Source organism: Chanodichthys erythropterus, chromosome 1 (genome assembly GCF_024489055.1).
Source record: "Chanodichthys erythropterus isolate Z2021 chromosome 1, ASM2448905v1, whole genome shotgun sequence".
Taxonomy (NCBI): Eukaryota; Metazoa; Chordata; class Actinopteri; order Cypriniformes; family Xenocyprididae; genus Chanodichthys; species Chanodichthys erythropterus.
Window position 1 is genome coordinate 4,269,833 of NC_090221.1, and position 17,365 is coordinate 4,287,197.

A 17,365-nucleotide genomic window follows, 5' to 3' on the forward strand; every position below is an offset into this window, starting at 1 on the left:
TTATTAGAGCAGAAACAATTCTACTGCATTGTTTTAGTTATAAATTGAACAGTATATTGCAAAAAAGTACAACATCATGACTTTTCTGTTGATTATACTAGATAAAATCAATAATGAAACAGAAGAACAACAAACACAGGGTGAAATTAAAATAATTTGCATTTGTATGGAAATGCTCAATCATATAAAGCATATTATGTGAAATAACCATCATCATTAAGTGTCTATGAGGGATTTCTGGATCGTCTTGATTCTTGTCATGGTTTATGATGAACTGTTTCGCTCCTTGTGCTCCTAAGAGAAAGAGAATAAGAACATATGTAAGTTTCACCACATTACCAATAAAATATCAAATCTGATGCAAACGGATATATAGATCAGTGTTAATTTTGACAGCAAATTTTTATTTAGTTTTAGACAGTCTTTTGACTAAAATGCCATTTAGTTTTAGTCATATTTTAGTCATATTTATTGACTATATCTACAGTAAATTTAGTTGATTGTTATTTAGTTCAATTGTAATGCATTAAGTAAGCATTTCTCTAACAATACACAGATCTAATACACTGATATACATCTGATATTCTCCAAACTGTTTATGTTCACTTAAGACAACCAGCTGTACTTTTACTCGCCAAAGCAGACGGTTTTTGACCGTTTAAGTGCAAAAAGACACGAAAGAGCTCAATTCAGTACTTGTCAGGGATCGACACATTGATCATTGAGGTACTAATAGTTTTTGTTTAAAATTTTGTATTAGTTTTTCTGCTTTCATTGTAATTTTAGTTTTTGTGGTTATGTGTTTTAGTTTTTGCTTTTAAATGTCTATATAGATTTAGTTATTTCAGTACTTCATGCTAAGCTAAAGCTTGAAAACTAGATTAAATGAAACAAATTTAAATTTTTTATATATTTATTTTTTTATTTCAGTTAACATTTATTTCAAGTAATGAAGATTTTTTTATTCTTTTTAGGTTTAGTTAACTTTAATAACTCTTATACCTGTAAAATATATAGAATGTGTCAAATAATGTTCTTAGTCTTTCCTTCCTGTGACAGAAGATATAGTTTACTACGAATTAAATAGAAATTAAATTAAATACACAGTGACTCTTATTCTGAAATATCTGCAGTCTGCACAGTAGCAGGCTGCTCATTTAAGTTCAGATGAGGGAGATAAAATATGCACTTACAACCATTTAAAACATATGACCATTTAAACATTGTGTCAAAATTCATCAACATTAGCTTATAAGCAATCAATTGGCATAAATGTGCGCTATTCATTAAATGCGAAGCAGTAACAGCGCCACTTTTTCCCGCGGTTAGATAAGTACGTTACTTCAAATGTGTGCATCTTCCACACAGGACAGCAGTCGACTGGATATTCCCAAATTGTCCCTCTCTATCATTTTCATTTCGTTTTTATTTGTTGACGAAAATTAGAGAAGATTTTAGTCATAGTTTTAGTCATTCAAACACATTTTTATTTAGCCATGGTCTCTTTTTCGTCCGTAAAAAAATGTTGACAAAATTAACACTGATATAGATATACAAAATAATCATGCCTTCAGCTTTTGATGATGCAAGGGTGTCCTGCAGTGCTCATCCTTGGCCTCTTCCTCACTGGCATAGATGGCATTACATAAGCTGCAGAAGTAACCCACAACAGGGCGAACAAAATCTGTGCCTGTTGGTAAAGTACAGTAGATCAGTTGTGCAGAGCTGGATTGTGCCTATATCATGGCCTTGAGTGCCTTACTGCTTTTATTATATGGTAGCGACATAATATGAAGGACATTCACATTTTAATTAATGTGTTGAAGTGCTATAGATATTTCCAGGACAGCTTCAGGTCTGGAAATCACAATTTTAAAATCCCTTATATCCAGGTTTTCCATAAGTGTTGGAACCCTACACGGTATGTCTAAAGAGTGTGCTCTTACCCACTGGATCCATCACGGGTGTTTGTGCCTCTGAAACACTGTCTGAATTTTCCACCATTTCATTTCCGTCATCAATGGCAGAAACCGGTTTCTCATCTTCCTGGGAGTCGACATCCGGATTATCACTCCACAACTCCTAAAACCAGCGTATTCATTATTAAACACTCAGTATCAGTATGTATACTGCAAGGCAGTACATGGTGTCAATTGCAAAATAATACCGTGACAGTAATTGACTTCAACATTCACTGATGTGCTCAGAAAAACAGTTTTGGGGTCTTATGATACGTTTACACGACAACAATGTACTAAAAATGGAAAAGTTTTTCCTTTGTTTTTTTCGTGTACAGATGGCAATGTTGTGAAACGATCCCCGTTCACACAGATCCATGAAAACGACTAAATAAAATCTGTATTCTGCTGCCAGGCAAGTAGTTGGCAATGCCATTTTGTAAAAAGACAATACACAAATAGACTGAACATGCGCATGACATCACTGTTTTCAACAATTTGCGTTATTGTTGTTTACATATAGACGATAACGGTATTGTTTTCAAAAACTTGCACTTTGAAACCCATTTTTAAAAGTTCGCATTTTCAGGCCCCGAAAACACCATTGTCATGTAAATGAACGGCCAAAATGCTGTTGTAATAAAATGTTTTCCATTTTGGTCAAAAATGGAGTTGTGTAAACGGTTCCTTGGATTCATCCTTTACCTTCTCCAACTCAGTAGATGTTTGTACTGAACCATCACAAGGTCCATGTTGAAAGTACCTATCAAACAATACAAAACGGAAAGAAGCAAATTCAGTGTAGTGAAGCAATGCATGATTATTTTCAGAATTTTACATGTAAAAAATACACAATGTGCAAATTGAAGGCTAAAAGGCAAAAAAAAAAAAAAAAAATTAAAAACATAATGCTATATAACAGCATGAAATTTAGTGTTTTTCCAGTTATCAGTCAGAAGAATAGTAATATGTGACAATTTTTCCTGTGATTGTAAGAGACTTTGTATCTCATCATAAATTGCAATTCCATTAGTTACTGTTCTCAAAAAGAAGATCATTACCTTTAATAGATGTAGCAGTCAATTAAACACTGCTTTTAAAACCTAAATTTAAATGTCCAATAAATATTTAGTTAGAAAAAAATACTTGAATCAAAGTTACTGAACTTTTTTTCCTGTCGTATTCCAACTGGTTGATATTAATCATTCATGCTCAGTAACATTTAATAGCGACTTTGTGTTGGATTGTGTTGTGGATTTGTCCAAAGCAGCTTTTTTCAAGTGTTTTTTCCAATATAAATGCATTTTTCATTATTGTAAAGTGACATCACTTGACTAATTGATAATTACATTGCTAATAATAATAATTTGTTTGCAATTCTCAATATGGGTTCTTAGGAAACAATTCTCAATATGGGTTCAAAGTTCTGAACGTGCATTTTTAATAACAAGCTCCTATGAAGAGTCAAGTGCATTAAGTATATAAATTCAATTCAATATCCATTACCTTTTATTTAAATGGGCATGTTTGGTAGACACTGAAACCTTGGGATGTTTTCCAGCGACTGTAATTTTATTCATATTGGCTGCAGATACAACCTTCTCAGCATCACAGGCATTTTCCATTTCAATAAGTCCCTGGGAAAAAAAAGACAATTGTTAGATTTCAATGATGAAATCACTGAATGTGTTCAAAATACATATGGCAGTTATATTTACTAACTGTTCGATGGAGGCGAAACATCCAATGACGTTTGACTTTCCCATACGGTTCTGCGATGCTCAGAAAATCTGCATCAGTGTATTCATCAGGCATTGGAAGATTTCTGATCCGGAGAACTCTGCCATACACTTCCTGAAGTATTGGAAAAAAGTTGTTTTCACATGTTATGTGGCCCCCAGAAAAAGAATTATATTATATTAGAGATTCATTTTGAACCCTGTGTTAAATTATTTTTTTGATTTTACCTCCTCATCACTAGACATTTGCAAGATTACATCCGTGTTGGTTTCCTTCTGAGACTCAGCAGCTTCTTCAGAGGTCTCCGTCTCGGTCATCAGTACTGTACTCTCCTGACTGGATGGCAATGAGCATGAGGGCTCCTCCATTTTCTCTTCAACATGTTCCTGACTTTCCGCTCTTTCAGAGTCAGAGTCAACACTTTTCCAAAAACAGAATCAAACATCTGTTGTGTTTCTCATTTCACATCAGAACACCCAAGCACAATAAATCAAGAAAAGGATTTTATTTAAGAAATTTGAATGTAAGTTACCCTGTATTCACTTGGCTGTACGTGTTTGACACAGTTATCCTCAAGATTTTGCCACCTAGTCTAATGCGCTGCCTTTTAGACTCGGCTTCAAGTTTGGCAGCATCAGCAGCATTCACCATCTCAATTAATGCCTTCTCCACCTGCAAAGAAAACATGATTAAAACTGCTGAATTTCTACATATATCATGCAGACAAATCGTACAATCACATATTATGAACACTTAAGAGTAGGGCTGGTGATACTGAATAACCACCATGAAAATCTTATAAAATGTAATCATTTATTATTTTTAAATTTTGCAAGACTTCAAAGATTGTATCAATTGACTTCTTGATTTTTGGACTTGCGACTAAGAAGGGTTTGATATCTCTACGGCATCCATTTCGTTTGAGTTTCAAAGAGGCGCACATTTAATAATATGCAAGAATTACAAAAATTAAAGACTGCATATGAACAGTTTGATGATTTACTTATTTTGCATACACTTTTTCCCTTCTATTTAGTGTTGAGATTGTTTAATTTGATCACCTTTCGATTGACGCGAACCAAACAGCAGTCTGCCACTTCTCCGTATTTTTCCCCAATTCTCAGCAAATCTTTTTCACTAAATTTTTTAGCAACTGGGAAACCTGCCACCTCAAGAACTCTGCCATACTTTTCCTAAAGAAATTAAGCAAATTATACAGAACTCAAAATCCATTTGGGTAATTAATAGAAGACATCATGATTTTTGTTCCATAAATACACAATTACAAACCCTTTGAAAAGCAAACAGACTAACCTCAGTGCTTGAAGCCGAGATCTCTTTTTCATCACCTAAAACAAAATGAGCATACTTCCTTGATTATCTCAGAAATCTCCAAAAAGGAAGAGAACTACACAAAACCTTTGTTTTAGATAAACATACAGCAGAACTTCATTGCTTTTATGGTTGAATTATTGAGTAACTGTAAAATAAATACCTTGTTCTGTCAGCATTTCTTCCTTAAATTCATCTGAGGTGGACAAGTTCTCAGGGAAATCTGTTGACTTCAACACAAACGGAACAGGACAGATTTGTTTCTTTACATTTTTTAAATATAGAATGCAACATTAATAACTGTTAAAGGTGTCACGATTTCGATTTTAAATTGAAATCGACCGAAATTAAGTCACAATCTCAAACTTCGAATTAAAAAAATGGAATCGTCGATGCTGCCACGCCCCCATGTCGTGTCCGGTTGCTTGCCAAGCTTGCTTGCAAACTGTTGTCGACAAAAAAACAACAGTTTGCAAGCTATTCTATGTGCGTGTACCATATTCTCTCACTGGCAGCACAACTAACATGGCAGGGCATCTCCGCAGGCACCACAAAAACATAGATTTATCTGTTAAACCAACAACTACACAAACTACTCTTCCGTCTTCATTTGGAATTAAACTTCCAAGCAACTCAACTCGTGCAAATACAGTTACGTGTGCATTAGGAGTATTCAACCTCAACTACCTACATTTCTATTCAATCAAAAGGGAGATTGGGAAATGCAAGCAAAATTTGAACATGTGTTGCCTGAATGAGCTCAACAGCTGCTAGACCATGACAATTTTATGATTTGCTTCTCTTGCTGCTGAATGTCAATCATAACTTCAAAATGTATGTAACTGTTATTCTCAGTTGAGTTTACCTCTTCCATTTCCACAGTTTCATCATTTTGGTCTCCTTGTTGAAGCTCTTCTTCCTCTTCTTTTTGAAGCTCTTTTTGCTCTCCTTGTTGGAGATCTTCTTGTTGAGGCTCCTTTTGCTCTTCTTTTTTAAGCTCTTTCTGCTCTCCTTGTTGAGGCTCTTTTTGCTCTCCTTGTTGGAGCTCTTCTTGTTGAGGCTCCTTTTGCTCTTCTTTTTGAAGCTCTTTCTGCTCTCCTTGTTCAAGCTCTTTCTGCTCTCCTTGTTCAAGCTCTTTCTGCTCTCCTTGTTCAAGCTCTTTCTGCTCTCCTTGTTCAAGCTCTTTCTGCTCTCCTTGTTCAAGCTCTTTCTGCTCTCCTTGTTCAAGCTCCTGGGCTTCCTTACAATCACTTGATTTATCTGAAGTTGTAGCAGTTGGTACACACTCTGATGTCTCTGACTGTACATTCGATGTTTCCATGTCTGAAGGTTTAGTCTGATCATTTGACTCTTCCACAGTTTGGGTGTCTTCAGGTATATCCTCTTCTGTCAGAGCATCTGTGATATCATATTCCTCATCATCTTGGTCTTCATCTACTGTGAACTCATCTTCTGAATTCAGTTCTTCACCATCATCTGCTATAACTGCCACTCCTTCAAGATCACTATCGTCCTCCATGACCTCAGACTGATCGTTGTCTTCTTCAACCTTCTCCTCCACACTCTCATCGGTTTTATCGTTCTGTTTTTGGTCTTTTGAAGGAGAGCTTCTTTTGGAATGGGATTTAGACGAGCTGTCCCGTCTAGAGCTCTCCTTGGTTTTCTCCCGAGAGCTTCGACTTTCTTCTCGTTTCTTAGAGTCGTGACTCCTGCGAGACCTGGAGCTTTCTTCAGAGGCTCTTCGTTTGGGGCTGGGAGAGTCTCTTCGGGAACTACGGGATCTCCTTTTTGGGCTGTTACTTCTCCTTCTCCTGCTGCTATAAGGTACTGGTGATTTTTCTTTATCAACATCACTGGATCATGAAGTGAAATATTAAACATGTTATTTTAGAAGCAGAATGGAAAAATGCACATCAGATTAAGGTCAAGTACATAACATTACTAGCATTATCCAAAACACAGTAAATAGTAATGCAAAATAAAAAAGTCAGCATAAAATCAGGAGAACAAGTTTACCCAAGCGTCTGGTACTCAGATGAGAAGCAAACATTGATGGTTTTTCCCTTTAATTTGAGTGAATTTGTTGAATAGTGCTCCACCAATTTGCTGGCCTCTTCCACAGTGGCCATCTCCACATAACCCTGTACAAATACACAGAGTCTTTACACTATATAGGTAACTGAAGAGACAGAACATGGCATAAGAATAAGTGAATAATTGAATATTTGCACAATAAAGAGTTTGGTTACCCGGCTTGGCAGAAACAGCGATTTTTTTACTGATCCGAAACGCTTAGCAATGGCTGTCAACTCAGAGCTTATGCCATCTCCAGCAGGTAATGGTGAAAAACTCACAACAAGAGAACTCTGAAACATAAGGGAAATCATTCAATCACCATTAGTGGCAAATCTCTAAACTAAAACAAACCAAATGCATGCAAGTCACTTTGGTGGCGTAAGTAATGGCACTTGGAAAATATCCCTGACATCTTCCAGATATAACTGAATTTGATTCTCTAGGCTGGGAAGGAAGAAGCTGAGTGCATTAAGTTGATCGTTTATCCTTAAAGTGGCAACCGTGCCTTGGGTGCGTTAATTCACACGGTAGTCAAAGAAAAACTGCATAAACAGAAGAGAGCGGAACACATGCAAGCTACAGCGATGATGGAGAAAGTAACCTCATTTGAACAACTCTAGCATGAAAGAATACAAAGATGTTTACATGGGTTGTCGAAAGATTGCTCAAAACTGTGCATGCGTCGAACACCTGTGTATCCCTATGAGTCAAATGAAGTATGCTTTGCAAGGCTGTGCATTTGACTGTGCGAAAGACAACATGTTGCCTTTCTAATATCACACTTAATATTTTCTTATACTGTATGAAAACGTTTAATATATGAAAATATGTAGCTGTATTTATATTTTAGGAAGAGGGTACTCCTATTTGGTGGTCCTGACATCAAAAGTTGTGGTCTACAGCACCTTCAATCTTAAAACATTTAACAAACGTATAATGATCATTACTCACCTGTAGGAAACTGAATGCTGCAGACAGAGTGATTTGTATCATTTCTCCTCTGATGCACAAGGGGTTGTGTAAGAAATATTTTACTATATCCTCTGCTTGGCCCGCTGTTCCCATCTCCACAAAAGCCTACAAAAATGTAATATTTATTGACAAAAAAAATTACAAGAACAATTATTAAAGCTCATTTAAGCATACAATGGATTCATATAAATTTGTTGAGAGTTATACATAAAATATAAAATGCCATACCAATTTAGGAAACATGATAATTTTGATAATAGCTCCAAACTGGCCAAGCAATTTTTTCAGGTATGCTTCGTCCACGTCATCCACTTCGAACTTCACACACACCACTTTGCACTGTATTCAAATATTGACAAATATTGTCTGAACATTATAACATCTACAGCAGCAAGTGAAACAGAACATCAAAAACAAAAACTCACCTTCGTTGTTGTTGCTGTGGTTTTATTCTGGTTTTTACTGCTTGATGATTCTTTTTTACTACTCGAGGCAACAACTCTGCTGCCTGACGATCCATTTCTACTTCTTGAGGTTCCACCTGGAAAAGAGCAAAACACAATCAAAATAAAACCACATATATTGATGATCAAATGACTATCAAATGATGGGTTAAAGGCTTTACCTCGTTCCTGAGTTGTTCTGGACTTTGAACTCTCAGGTCTGGACTCATTTCTGTTAAAGTGTATAAGTTTAGCATTGTAAGCCAACAAATTTTTTGGAAATGTGCTGTTTTACCAAAGATATAAAGGAGGGAATAAATCTACCTTCGAGCAGATTGGATTGTCTGATCCCACTCTGGATATCTAATGGACAAGGATAATTGTGTAAAACATTTGTTTACATTTGAACATTTTGGCATTTGCATTTATCCAATGGTTTCAATGCATTCAAAGTTTGCATTATTTAGTTTGTGAGTGGAACTAAACCAATGACTGCAGATGTTACTATCATGCTCTACTAGAGGAGCAACAGGAACTTTAACTTACACAAAGAGGTTATACCACATCAAGATATTAATACAAAATATTATTACTCCTTTATAAAATGTCACAAAGATGTTTACTGTTTGTATGTTCATTTGTTTATCAAGTTTACACCATGTTAGCATCATGACTATTTACATGGCAAACACAAAGGTCAATATCATCCATAAAATGTACGTTATTATATAAAACATTTCAACTTAACAGGATAGAAAATATAAAACACATTCAGGTGATACATTTTGAAATATGCCATGCAAGCATGTTTCTGAATAAAAGTGTTTTCTAGCCCTTTTTTGTACACTGACTTATGTTTCCTGTTAAAGGGTTAGTTCACCCAAAAAAGAAAATAATGTCATTTATTACTTACCCTCATGCCGTTCTTCACCCGTAAGATCTTCGTTCATCTTCAGGACACAAATTAAGATCTTTTTGATTAAATCCGATGGCTCCGAGAGGCCTGCATAGCCAGCAATGACATTTCCTCTCTCAAGATCCATAAAGATACTAAAAACATATTTAAATCAGTTCATGCGAGTACAGTGGTTCTACCTTAATATTATAAAGCGATGAGAATATTTTGTGTGCGTGAAAAAAAACCAACTAAATAACGACTTTTTAACAATATCTAGTGATGGCCCATTTAAAAACACTGCTTCGGAGCGTTATGAATCTTTTGAGTCGAATCAGTGATTTGGATCTTGTATCAAACCGCCAAACTGCTGAAATCACGTAACTTTGGCACTCCGAACCACTGATTTGATTCGTAAAGCTCCGAAGCTTCATGAAGCAGTGTTTTGAAATCGGCCATCACTAGATATTGTTAAAAAGTCGTTATTTATTTTTTTTTTTTCACGCACAAAATATTCTCATCGCTTTATAATATTAAGGTCGAACCACTGTACTTGCATGAACTGATTTAAATATGTTTTTAGTACATTAATGGATCTTGATAGAGGAAATGTAATTGCTGTCTATGCAGGCCTCACGGAGCCATCGGATTTAATCAAAAATATCTTAATTTGTGTTCTGAAGATGAACGAAGATCTTACAGGTGGAGAAGGACATGAGGGCAAGTAATAAATTACATTATTTTCATTTTTGGGTGAACTTACCCTTTAAATTGTTACCGTCCTCACTCCAAATATGGGTTTCTTAAACCATTTGACTTTCAGTGTTGGCCAGAAATTAATATCTAACGACAACATAACTGCAAAAGAGTTTGAAAACAAAATTAAAGAGCAAAGTTGAAGAAAACTTACTTTTCAACAAGACTGAGTTGACTATTAGCATGTTGGGGTCCTTTTACATGCACGGACCAATCCTAAAACACAAGTAACATCTCTCAAAATTCAATCATAACTCACCACAATTTAAAAAGTACATTTATAGTCTGTGTCCATACGATTTTAAATGAAAGCATTTACAAAAGTAATGCATACTGACTTGTGCTGATTGATTTCACAATGATAAATTATAGGCCCTTCAACTAAATATTCTATCAAATTCAATTAAAAATTTTGAATTTTTGGTGTTTTCTTTCTCAACAGAATACGTTAAACAAAAGAACAATGACCAGTCTGTCAATTATCCAGTAAGAATTTTCCATTCCACCATATTTCTAAAATATTATTCCTGCATGTGCATACTTGTTGTATCAATGTGTGTCACACCCAGTATGGAGTCAGTGACATCAAACACCATTGGTTCTTGCACGTCTCGTGACCGGACAGCAAATTCGTATATGTGAAAGTGGGAAAGAGATTTGAGGATAACGACTTTAAGTCTAGTTATCAAAAGGCTTCTGAAGATTTGGCATACAGTGCACAAGTTGAATGGACTGTTTTATTGCTTATTGTCCGTATCATGTTCGGATGAATAAATTACAAATTTAATTTTGGATTAAACTATGCCGTTAACGCATTACAACCTACAAGGATAATAAACAAGCTACTTGGACTTACCTCGTATGCCCCAGTACGCTCATGTGTATTTTGCCTGAAATTGTTTGGTAAATAGCTGGTAATGTAGAATCTGAGAACAAAAAGGCTACTTACCTTGCTAGAGAGGACAGTGATTTCGCAGAGTACGCATGCATCGGGAAATACTGGTGGAGTTTTCCCATGGAAATCTGACGCCTCCTTCCTTGTAGGCACTATATGGATCACCTCTCTCTTCCGTTGACGTAAAGGCTGACTGGCATCTCTGCTGGACAGGCGTGAAGGTGGAGCAAGGTCTCTAATGGACAGGAGCGAGGGTAGACCAACGTCTCTGCTGGACAAGTACGAAGACGAGCCGATGTCTCTGCTGGACAGGTTTGAAGGTGGACCGAGGTCTCTTCTGGACTGGAGCGAGTGTGAAGCGATGCCTCTGCTGGACAAAACTGAGGGTGCACCGACATCTCTGCTAGACAGGAGTGACGGTAGAGCAACGTTCCTGCTTGACAGACTGACATCTCTACTGGACAGGTGTGAGGACTGGTTGATATCTCTGCTAGAGCGTTGCGAAGATGGATTGAGGTCTCTACCGGACAGATGCGAGGACTGACCGAGGTCTCTGCCAGAGCGTTGTGAGGAATGACTGATGTCCCTACTGGAGAGATGTGAGGATTGGCCGATGTCCCTACTGGACAGATGTGAGGATTGGCTGTAGTTGGTGTAAGACTGCGGGACAACTGATGTTTTCTGCCTTGATGGTTCTGTGTCATAAGACGACGCTTTATCAAAATAAGACTTTTTGTCTTTCAGATGATTATACTCAACCACATAGTTTGGCTCTGAACTGGAGTACGTGCGTGCTGCCGAGCTTGTTTGTTGGACATTTCCCCAGCGGTCATCCCAGGTCGGAACTTGCTCTCGATTTAGGGAATACGACTGACGCACAGGCAAATCCAATGGATACTCAACCGACTGAGTGTGGCTCCTATCATCCCAGGAGCGAGTTGATGTACTGGCTTGGAGCGCACTGGACCTAGATGTAGAAGCGCTGGACACTTTCTTCTTTTTGATCTCTGCAAGAAGGTCAGGAAGAGCATCGGCTGTGATGAGATGCTCAGGAAGCTCGGCCAGAGTTTTAAGGTCTTCCGCATCCAGTCCACAGCTATGCAGAAAGGACAAAGCCTTACCAGGTGGGAAGATCGACAGCTCTGATGAGGATAGAGAGGTCTGCTCTGAAGATGTGCTCCTAATTCTTGACATGTAAGCGTTAGACTCCCGGGGATGAATTCGTTGTTGGTCTTTGTACTTGTCATTGTTTGCGCTGAAACCATCTGGTGGGTTTCGATATGGAGGATTGTAAGACATGTCTCAAAGTCAAATGTGGTCAAATGAGTGTAGGATCTTTCAGGCACTGCCAAAAAAGCAGTGATGGTTGCTGTTCACCTGCTAAAAAGATGTTAATAAGGAGAATCTCCTTATATTGATGTTAAAATATTGTAGAGGTCAGCTCCAGGTGGAAGATCTGCCGGTGAATCCAGTGAGGTGCGTCACCTGTATCGGTCTTACCTTGAGATGAAAAATCAAATCATTCACACTTTGTGGATGTCACTGGATTTGCTTTATAAAACTTCAGCTGTATCAAGCCAGTATTATGACAAGTAGTAAAGTAAATAACCTTGGTACATCAATAAACTGATAGCTGACATATATCCATTGTTATGTACACTGTAGTCATTGAGCTCTGGAAAGGTGCTATATAAATAAAACTTATTATCATCATACACTTTTCTTAGTTCATTAAGATTTTAGGTTATATTGTATACATAATATAAGGGAAAGCAACGTTACCCTTTCCCCTATAACCTTTAAATCACTTTTACTTTCGTTTCAACATGATTTTTTACAAAGCACTTTTATGCAGTCTCCACACAACTTTTAATCACTTTTGCTTTCATTTCAACACGATTTTTATATAGTATTTTTATGTAGTTTCCTATTTAATATGAAGTTACAATAAAGATATTATGAAAAATGTAAATTATTAAATAAGAAGAAAATCATTGCATGTCACAGTAGGCGATTTCATATAAACTACCTCAATGAATTAATCAGTAACGGAGATTATTTTTCTAACATAGAGGTAAAGAATGATTTGGGGTTGTTTTGCATGAAAGGTGAATCATTCGCGTCCGGGCCTGATGCTAAGCGCCATTTTCCCCGCAAATTCAACGACCACGATATGACGCATCAGAAAATTACATATATTACGTAGAAAAATAATAATTTAATCTTAGCCATTTATATAAACTCACCTACACACGCTGGAATAAGAGAACTGGTCAATGAAAATCTGTAAAGCAGCAGCTCTGATCAAGGTTGTTCTTCTCGTCTCGTTTTTTCAAAACCGGAAATGGTGCAATCTTTAAAAATAAAAGTCACCACAGAGGCGTTGTTTGTTTTACGAAGTAAATATCACTCTTAATAACAAAAACGACCCGTTTATTAGGCTACACAAATAGTATAGCATTGATTGGTTGAAATTGAACTTGTTCATAGTTAAATGAGATCACAGCTGTGATAACTTGGCATTCAGCACCAATGTAATAAAATGTTTGTCAATATCTATTTTAACTGATGTTGCAGTAGTAACAATAGCTGTACTAACTAAAGTAATATGAGAAAACTATGGCTGCCCTGGTAAAATTAGGTAAACCCATTTGTTTTTTTATTATTATTTTTTATCTCAAAATCCCTGTAAATATTTTAGGTCTTATATAACAGAGACAGAGACGCTAATATACATACAAGGAAGGGAGAATCAAGTACAGAATATTTTCTGGACATTTACAAAGCCTTGAAGTCTATCATTGTTAACAAATGGTGCCAAGTAAAAAAAAAAATAAATAAAAAAAAATATATATATATATATATATATATATATATATATATTTTTTTTTTTTTACAAAATTATTTGATTGTTTAAAGATTGCTTTAAGTTACCCACACGCTCTGACTTAGGTCACATATTGTATCTCCTTTCAAAACACACACACACACAAAAGACCTATAAAGGCCTATTTGGCCTATAAAGTCAAGCTGAGTCTGAGGAATGCTTCAAGTTTAATGAAATAAGAGGAAAACAAAAACACAGTAGTAGCAGCAATTAAGGCATACAATGTGTTAAACTTCTAAATCGCTATGACATAACTGAAATTTAAAGGATTAGTTCACTTTCAAATGAAAATTAGCCCAAGCTTTACTCACCCTCAAGCCATTCTAGGTGTATATGAATTTCTTCTTTCTGATGAACACAATAGGAAATATATTAATAAATATTCTGAAGCATCCAAGCTTTATAACGGCAGTGAACAGGATCAACGATGAAGTGTCTCCATCCACATCGGTAAAAATACCACACGGCTCCAGGGGTTAATAAAGACCTTCTGAAGCGAAGCGTTTGTGTAAAAACATATCCATATTTAAAGGATTAGTCCACTTTCACATAAAAATTTCCTGATAATTTACTCACCCCCATGTCATCCAAGATGTCCCTGTCCTTTTTTCTTCAGTCGAAAAGAAATTAAGGTTTTTGATGAAAACATTCCAGGATTTTTCTCCTTATAGTGGACTTCAATTGGCCCAAACGGTTGGAAGGTCAAATTTACAGTTTCAGTGCAGCTTCAAAAGGCTAAAGGGCTTAGCTTCAAACACTAAATTGTCATATACAATATGCTAGTGAAAGTATATAATAATCAGTTCAAACTTTGACCTGTGGAGGGCAGCGTCTACACTGCTGGAATTCTAATAATGAAAAAGAAGGAGAGAGCTAGTTCAAGATGAGAGTCTATTTAAATCGTATATAATTTTTAATTGTTTTTTCAAAAATGACCAATCGTTTTGCTCGATAAGACCCTTATTCCTTGTCTGGTATCGTTTAAAGCTTGCTAAATATGGATATTATCTTACACAAATGCATCGCTTTGCTTCAGAAGGCCTTTAATAACCACCGGAGCCGTGTGGAGTACTTTTATGATGGATGGAGGCACTTTCTTCAGCTCATACTCGTTGGTCCTGTTCACTGCAGCTCGGATGTGTCAGGATATCTATTAAAATATCTCTGCTTGCGTTCATCAGAAAGAATAAAGTCATATACACCTAGGATGGCTTGAGGGTGAGTAAGTCTTGAGGTAATTTTCATTTTAAAGTGAACTAAACCTTTAATGATTTTTTAGAAAAAAAAAAAAAAAACAGCACAATGAACAAATGAAGAGAAGATTCAACATGAGTGGTTCATTTCTTTGCCTCATTGCTCTGTGCTTTGGCGTCCTCCTCTTCCAAATATTTCAGATGAAAAAAACAAAAAACAAAACAGAATATTACTTTCAGAAACATATTGTACATTAACAACGTCACAGTTAGTGACGTCAAAACTTTGGTTCTGCATTCTGCCGAATCTTCTCATTATAACAGCCTTTCTTTCTTTCTTCTTTTTACTGCATTTTGCGAGCATTAAATAGAAAAAAAAACGAATAGGCAGTGAAGCAGATGTCAAATGCCTGGCTTTGTGAAACAATTTAGCTAAACCCAAGCCAACTTACCCAATGAGACATTATCGCACCCAAAAACAATTTAGCACTAGCCAATTCTGTTGACATACTCCCATATGTAATGGCTATTAAAACTATTGCTTCCCAGGTGAAAAAAAATACTATAGTAATTTATAGTATATATATATATATATATATATATATATATATATATATATATATATATATATATATATATATATATATATATATATATATATATATATATATATATATATATATATTTTAACCATACATGAATTAATTTGTTGTGGTAATTCTATAGTTGCTATAGTAACATAAACAAATTACTTTACCCAATACTGTACTAAGTTTTCTACAAATATAGGGTAATATTATACTATACACTACAGTTTACTGTAGTAAAGCTAAAGTATACTACAGTATTTATTAGTTTATCAGTTCACTATAGTTAATATCATAGTATGCTGTAGCATTCATTAACAAAGTGTTTTAAATACTATAATATATACAGTATACTACCATTTACTATATATTATATGTATACTATATATTTACTATAGTTTTTTTTCACCTATATAATTTCCTTATATTATTCTATATAACACCTATATAATATAGAACACCTATATAATTTCCTTATATTATTTTTATAAAAACTCCTTGAAATGCATCAGAGATCCACTGCAAAATATTTTAGTCGTCACTGGATCATCAGGAGCACTCGTCAAAGTCAAAATGTTTGAGATAGCCAATCAGGGCTTACCTAATCTATGGAGGCGGGGTTTTACTGTTCAAAGAAGCTGAGCGGGTACTAACGCTTCAAGGATGCCAGGTAAGATCTAAGCAACTATAAAATGATAAACGACCGAGATTAATATTATACTAATACAAACTACTTATCTTATTTATGCATTATTCATCACACAATGTAATTGTGTAATCACGCATTCAGCGTGAGAGTCGCGCAATTGACGTAACGTTTCTCACACCATATTCTCATGAAAAAAAAAAAAAAAAAAACATGACAATGCGCTGAAAGACAAGACAGAGCAGGTTACTTTCGATTTTAAACAAAGTCTCAAACTTTAAATTATGTGAGTTTTACTACGAAATTCAAACGAATACCGTTTTGGCGCTCTTAATTTGGCGTGACGGTTAACGGTAGCGCCTCCAGTTCAAGAAGCGGTAACGCACGTGATCGTCTCTTCATCTTTACTACTAGTTACAGTACAAAATAAACACGAATTAAAGGTGCTAAAGAGGATGTTTTGTTTTATACATTTTTGCAATATTACTTGAAACTGTTTTTACTAACTGATAAAAGACTTATATTAGATGCACTGAAAGGAATAATATACATCATCATGTGCACGAGGTAGGGCCTTAAAAACATCAGCCAATAGTTTACGCGATCATTGCACAAAAAAACCACTATATTACACTTGTATTGTAATACCATTAGGCTAAATTTTATAAAGTTATTATAAAATGGCCTCATATGTAATTGTATACAAATCAGTTATTAAAGGGTTAGTTCACCCAAAAATGAAAATTCTGTCATTTATTACTCACTCTTCATTCATCTTCGGAATACAAATGAAGATATTTTTGCTGAAATCCAATGGCTCAGTGAGGCCTTCATAGCCAGCAATGACATTTCCTCTCTCAAGATCCATTAATGTACTAAAAACATATTTAAGTCAGTTCATGCAAGTACAGTGGTTCAATATTAATATTATAAAAACACTTATATAGTGATGGCTGATTTCAAAACACTGGTTCATGAAGCTTCT

At 35.6% G+C, this 17,365-nt stretch overlaps 1 protein-coding gene across 4 annotated transcripts; it reads right to left on the reverse strand.

Moving 5' to 3' along the window:
* Positions 1–16: 16 nt before the first annotated feature.
* matr3l1.1 (matrin 3-like 1.1) lies at positions 17–13,413 on the reverse strand. 4 transcript variants are annotated; one of them, XM_067385187.1, is made up of 22 exons: positions 13,314–13,413; positions 11,122–12,567; positions 10,327–10,388; positions 8,846–8,884; positions 8,704–8,753; positions 8,504–8,619; positions 8,307–8,417; positions 8,058–8,183; positions 7,280–7,396; positions 7,047–7,171; positions 5,896–6,883; positions 5,194–5,263; positions 5,013–5,047; positions 4,760–4,891; positions 4,231–4,370; positions 3,926–4,118; positions 3,681–3,812; positions 3,465–3,595; positions 2,664–2,721; positions 1,947–2,082; positions 1,569–1,690; positions 17–294 (listed from the first exon to the last, which is right to left on the reverse strand). In XM_067385187.1, the coding sequence occupies exons 2-22, from the start codon at positions 12,364–12,366 to the stop codon at positions 265–267; spliced, it is 4,158 nt and encodes a 1,385-aa protein (XP_067241288.1). In that variant the 5' UTR covers positions 12,367–12,567; positions 13,314–13,413; the 3' UTR covers positions 17–264. The 4 variants fall into 4 exon arrangements, with proteins under 4 accessions (XP_067241288.1, XP_067241306.1, XP_067241297.1 ...); XM_067385205.1 differs by having other exon boundaries at positions 13,318–13,401; XM_067385196.1 differs by having other exon boundaries at positions 11,122–13,405.
* Positions 13,414–17,365: the final 3,952 nt, after the last annotated feature.